At 37.0% G+C, this 6927-nt stretch overlaps 1 protein-coding gene across 1 annotated transcript; it reads right to left on the minus strand.

The window, feature by feature from the left end:
* Positions 1 to 1481: 1481 nt before the first annotated feature.
* Positions 1482 to 4307, minus strand: LOC137924469 (transcription initiation factor TFIID subunit 11-like). Its single transcript, XM_068767855.1, has 2 exons — positions 4300 to 4307; positions 1482 to 1803 (listed from the first exon to the last, which is right to left on the minus strand). The coding sequence occupies exons 1-2, from the start codon at positions 4305 to 4307 to the stop codon at positions 1482 to 1484; spliced, it is 330 nt and encodes a 109-aa protein (XP_068623956.1).
* Positions 4308 to 6927: the final 2620 nt, after the last annotated feature.

Here is a 6927-nt window from a genome sequence, read left to right on the forward strand (position 1 = left end):
CTAGTTTAAAAATCAATTATAAGTAATAATACATTTTCGTTTAATTATGGTGGTTAAATATTAATGCAAAGCAATGCAATTAAAATATGAATAATGTTTCTTTATTGAGAACGCTGTCAAAGACATCCACCATGCTTCTCCCATAGCTTTCCAATAAGGCTGTTTAAAAAACGTTTATTCCCAGCTATTGCCAGCTAACCTAGAAGATTGTTCCTTCGCCCATCATTCCTATCGTTTGCTCGCAGGGTGGTAAGAATGCTATTGAAAGGAACAAAACCAAATAGAAAAACTGGAACAAAAAATGAAATAAATGCACATGTAAACGAACTTATCAAATAAAAATAGAATATAAGACAAGTCTAGCAATGTTTTAAAAAGTTCAAATCCAAACAAATCTGTGATATCAAAAAATAAAGATAAAGATTGGAAAATAAAAATGTACCTAGCCACTTAAGAGTAAAAGATGAGGAAAGGAAGGCGATGAAAGCAAGAAGGAATGAAATAACAAAATTGCAAGATATTGTAAAGAATAAAAGAAATTGAGAAGTATGAAAGTGAGTGTCGAATAAAGATAAAACTCTGAAAAAATGATGTGTAAATAAAGTCCCTATCCCAAACTAGATAGGGGGTACGAGAGGCTCCCTATAGCGGGGGCCATAAAAAAAATCTAGAAGATTGACATACCCCAAAGATTAGGTCCGTTTGGAACGTGAATGCAACCAGAATGTTCGACCTTGTGTTTGGACGTCTTATGGTAGAGTTTCCAGTTCGTGGTTTCCACGTCAGAAATTTTAAGCCCTGGTGATCATCTCTAACTTGCCAACCCGCTGGGATGTATCACTTATCTTCGTTCGTCTTCGAACCTCCTACTCCTTAAACCAATCTTGTAGAAATCTCCAGCACAGCCCTCTCCAAGGTCGAAGGAAGTCGCTGTGATGTGGGTAGTGCAAGACCGGTCATCGTGGTGATGATCTATACCTTGTAGTGATCCTCCACCAGCTGATATTATGATGATGATTTAAAATGTACGGTAAATCACGTTCTCCAGCTCGTGTCAATCACATCCAAAAAAGAAATCCCTCAAATTCGCACCGAAGCACTCATTATCCTTTCCAATCACTAACTTATCAATATTCTCCCGTATTTATATTGACACCATCACGCACGGATGATAATGGGGGGTAGGCAGCGATGCGTGAGCCCCGTGCGCCATTAGTCGCGGTGGTTCAGTGACGCGGATGGCTCTCCACTCAGCGGATGGGGTTCGCAGATTGATTGGGGTTCTCTGTTTTTAATATCAATTAGAGGACGCATTTGGAATGGTGATTTATGAGCGACGTTCCTATCATGCCAGCGTCTTTGTGTATTACAAATGTGCCGTGACTTCATGTTTAACTTGGACGCTTATAATATTTTGGTATCTTTGAATATGCAACAAAATATAATTTTTACGCCTAACTACTAAACGTATATTTTCTATGTCAGTACATCCAGTCCGATAAGTCACCATCATCATCACCATCACCAGCATCATCATCATCATCATCATCACCATCATCACACCCGCCACTATCACCATCTTCTTCGTTGCCACCACAATCGTAGTCGTCATCACCACCATCATCACCATCACCTCCGCTGTCATCATCATCATCTTCGTCGCCACCACAGACGTAGTCGTCATCGCCATCATCATCACCACCATCAACATCACCATCGTCATCACCGCCACTATCATCAACGTCTTCGTCGCCACCACAATCGTCGTCATTATCACCATCATCGTCATCATCACCGTTATAACTATCATCACATTAGCATCATCACATCAGCCGATAGTCATCCTCTACAAGACTGCTTCCCTCAAATATCAGTACAACTATCGGTCTTATCCTGCCCGTATTCAAGGACTTTCTTGTCTTGACTACATCGTGGCCTCGTGGTCGCCAGTCGTGATCCTTTCAACTCTAGCGACCAAGCAGGATTTGTTTAATTTCTATATGCATCTATTTGTTACATAAAAAATTTAATAAAATATAATAAAAATATATACAACTATTAAAAATACCACGATAAGAACTATTAAAATGGTTCTATTTACAAACTGAAAAATTTTACGAAATGCTTTAAACGACTTGTAATATGTAACGATATATATCGATCGCATTATAATATCCAACGAATCTCTCAAAGACATTGTATTATCAAAATTAATTCACTCTACGAAAGCTGCGTCTAATTTAGTGTAATTTATTAAGTAATGTTTTTTATTTTAACTTCAGATAATAATAAAATAAGAAACTATACTCACGCTATGTGAAACTGTCATATTTCATATTAATGAGTCAATACAGCAACCGTCAAACGTTTTTGACAAGGCCATACGATAGATGCAAAGTATTGATTTTTATTTTAATTGTTAACAATGCATATTTAGAACTTGAGTATATAAATGGTGAATGTATAGGTCGTTTGCCGGCAAATAGATTTTTAGTTTCCTATTTCTCATATATATATATAACTTGCACGAAAACTATTCGACAATTAAAAGAAAAATCAGATAAATTATAACCAAAGAGTTTGTATTATTATTGAATAAAGTCGTTGTTTCAGCCAATAGGCCTTCTTCAAAGATATCTATGTGAGATATACCATAATCGCCATGCATAGCAGACGGGTTGGCGATCGCAAATTGGTATTACAATAAGAGGACGCTACCATCATCTGGGAACTTGTTTGTGAGCAGTGGTAATCCAATATAATTAATGCACAATATGTGAGTTATATAACACTATATATCAGAAGTCAATCTTTTATTCTTAGACTACCAATGCTCAAAGCTAAGGTAAGAAAACGTATAATACGGCTAATATAACGTTAACAAAATACAAAAACTAAATGTAAATCGACATCGAGTTTCAAATAATCAGTTTGGCTGGTTTGACTCTGTGTTTGGCACTAATCGGTGTAACATAACTCCTGAAGATGCCCCGTGGAGGAGTGAAACACGTGTTGAGTGAATTAACGGTGGCAGTTGTGTAATTCGCATTGTTTGCCGCATACGCATTTGTCAGCGGGCTGGCGGGCGGTGCATTTGTTGCACGACTACCACTGCATGTGCGGAAGTGGCTAAATATTGGTCCTTTTCTTACTTAGGATGGACTTCCGCAAGGTAACGCCTGATTCCATTAATTAAATAACCAGTTGTTTTATAATTTCAGTTGGTTATTGGCGTCGTACTCTAGCAACACTGCGTTGACGATTTATGGCGCGTTTAAAATGTTTTCTATCCCAATTTCGCTCCGATTTCGGCGCCATTGTTGAGGTGAAATAATAAACAAAGTGTGAATTATATGAGATTGCATTCCAGGAATCAAACCTGCAACTATAAGTCTCATTTCTCTATCGCTACGCTACCGCTGATCATATTAAATATTTTAATAGCATTCCGGATCACTATAATTATTTACATGGGCACTATGACAAGGGTTTTTATTTATGTACAGTAATACCCCGCTTTACGCGACCCCGTTATACGCGGTTTCACTATAAAGCGTATTGCAAATTTCGCGCTCAAATGCCTTGAATTACGCGAAAGAGTGCGTATAAATATAATGTAGTCATCAACTTCTCTATGGTGTCTTGACCATCTGTCAAACAATTAAAAACAGTGTTGGGTGTTATGAACGTATTTTACAAGAACGTAAACAAAACGTTACCCGAAAGACAATAGATGTATTTTTCCGTAAAATATAAGAGTATGTGTTGCATAAAGTGTTCCTAGAATTAAAATGATTGATTAAAATGATTTGTATTTTTTGTAATAATTTTTGACTATGTTTAATCATAAACGTCGCTATACGCGAATTTCAGTTAACGCGATTTTTTTTTTGGAACGTATCCCTCACGTAAAGCGGAGTATTACTGTATAAATATATTTTTACTTAAAAAGCATTGATCATCCAACAGATTATACCATCGATATAAAATATGCTTGTAAAATTTTCATTGTGTACACAATTGTTTGACGAAGCAATAAATGTCCGTAGAATCTCTCTTACTTTCGATAACATCGCGAACCCTGATTCCGGAATTGCTTAGGGATGGTCCTATTGTCTGTGCAAAGAACGAGGGCGACAGTTGCCGCCAATATTGGGTCCAACAATGCGGGCAACGAGACGGAAACCACACCTGATGAGTTGACGGCAGTCGGGCGTGGCCCAGGTAGATTTAGTTCAACCGATGTTTAATTATGATGTATAAAAGTGACAATTATTTCAGAATCCAATCATAACTTACATTATCATTTCTTAACGTTACCTTCTCTATAATGACCATCCACCATCTACCTAACCCTATTGTTGACCACGTACATGACTTAAAAGATCCAGGTGTCGAGTCATCTTTTTCACTGGCTATAGGCAAAGCATTTAATGTCTGTATCGCCTGATGTTTTTTTTTATTAACGCCTCGCTTTTTTAGACTTTTCGTTCCATCCTGACATATGTAAGGCTTCTTTTTCATTGTTTTCTATTATTTCACTTACACTTTTCTCCCTTCACAATTAAATATAAAATATTACAATTTCATTCTATGCTTTATAATCTCTGTCTTTCTTCGCTTTCAAATCGTCTCCCATGCATCACCTTCCTTCTCTTATCTTTCTTCCTAGAACACAGTTTGCTACATTAATAAAATTTTAACTTTATAATATTAAATTTACTCGTGACTTAGGATTGAACTCGACCCTTTTTGACTTACTTCTGAGTCTTATTCTTTTTTATTATTTATTGTACTACTTCTTTGGAGAATTCTGCAAATAAAGGGTAACATATGTCGTCGCCCTTGGGAGAGGCGATGCTGCCTTCTTTGGTCTTCTTCTCCATTTCGACCTCGGAGTCAGAGTGGCGTTTTTAAATACAGGATAGCTGGCAATGTTGAGAACCACGGTCTGGATCACCTCTACAGATGCATGAGGAAGAATCTTCCGTGCCTCGCGTGGAGTTAAATGATGACGAAGGGACGCAGAATGCAGGCCGCTCTCGACCGGTATTATTCTAAATATACTGGGAAGTCCCATGTCCATCAGTGGACATCTAACAGCCAACACAAGACAGATTATCTTGTCGATCATTGAGAGAGGGGATTATGCCTTGCAATATACGTCTATCGCCTGACACAGTGTATAAATGTGATAAATAAAACTCTTAATCTTATTACTAATAAACACATTTAAATATGAGTTTTTAAATATATGTATTTATATATGATAGTTGCTGATCCCACAAACGTTGTTTTGCAAAAAAAATTGATATTTTAATTTACAAATAAAAAATAAGGGTTGATCGGGTTGATCGTAGAGGGGTGAAAATTTATGGTTGTGTGTATTCTTGTATGCTGTATCATAAAAAAATAAAAACAAAATTTTTCGTTAAAAAAATAAAAAAAAAGTTTTAAGTGTGAACAACCTTTATCACTTAGGGGTATAGAAAATAGATAGTAGCCGATTCTCAGACCTACTGAATACGCATATTAAATTTGGTAAAAATCAGTCAAGCCGTTTCAGAGGAGTTCAAGTTCGAACACCGTGACACGAGAATTTTATATATTAGATAGATTTTGATATTAGAAAAAATTTTCAAAGTTTCTTATGCCAATTTCAAAGTAGTTTTAAATATAAGATACATAGAATACAAACGCAAACAAATATAACAATTTTATTAAATAATGAACATCGTTCGTTCAAAAGGCGAGTCGAGTCGGATTTACGCGACAATTAGCAGATTGCAACGCCGCCGACAACCTCAACCCTTCCGCCGCTGGGAACGTACTTTCATACCTGCCTTTCTCTTTGATGTTCCCATATATATTTAATTATCCTGAAAGGATTCTACTCGCAACTCTGCTTTTACCTCCATGTTTGACCAACACAGGCTATGATAATAAAAATAAACTAATTGTGTTTTACAGGACTACTAAAATTACAGTTAATCTACCATATCCAGGGGACCTGAGAGTGGAGACGAACCGGCAAGGGACATCTACATACAGTACGTCATATATACATACGTACGTACAGGACGTCAAGTATAATGCAGTCATCATAAGGATTATTTTTTTTAAAAATCTTAATAGCCCAGTGGATTAGCAAAAAGTACACTGTTATTTCACTGTATAATAATGGGTTATTAACGTGTATAAAACATACACATTTACAAACAAACTTACATATACATACAGACATATAAATAATAAATAAAAACATCAAACTGATTTGAATTGCAATTGCATCAGAAAGAATAAAGAAACAGAGGAAGAAAAATTTTCCTAATTGTTAAATTTCAGCGTTTTCAGAATGTCAAAAACGTTTACTTAGTTACGCAAATTAGAATGAATCTGATTTATCCTACGGTAGAAGCATTCGTATACACTGTGAAAATGATTTCAGTAACAAAACCTCGTAACATTTGTTTAGTTTTTCATATATCATAACTAAAACTTTTCAAAACAACAAATTACCTTTTCTACCATGGATTATTTCAATATTATCAACGATAAGACTTCTCAGGTTATATCTATCTTAGGGTTTAATCCTCAAGGACACGTTTCCTTTGATACATATATGCTTTTAAGGATTATGTCAGTTTTGACAGTAACAGATGCACTGAGAATGTAATAAACACAGGTAGGTACACAAGGCGGGGTAGTTAATAGCTAGCGCAGTGTCGCCGTCATACCTAGCCGCTACCCCGGCGCTACCCTGGCGCTACCCCGGCGCTACCCCGGCGCTACCCCGGCGCTACCCCGGCGCTACCCCGGCGCTACCCCGGCGCTACCCCGCCGCTACCGGCGCTCAGAGGACGAAGGTACTCGGTGTAATGTCTCCGACAAAATCGGCGGAGCGCTGTGCGTTAAGTGCGTAAGGTG

This window comes from Battus philenor, unplaced genomic scaffold, assembly GCF_028537555.1.
Source record: "Battus philenor isolate CCGP_79_NKW_IND1 unplaced genomic scaffold, ilBatPhil1.0.hap1 SCAF_24, whole genome shotgun sequence".
NCBI lineage: Eukaryota > Metazoa > Arthropoda > Insecta > Lepidoptera > Papilionidae > Battus > Battus philenor.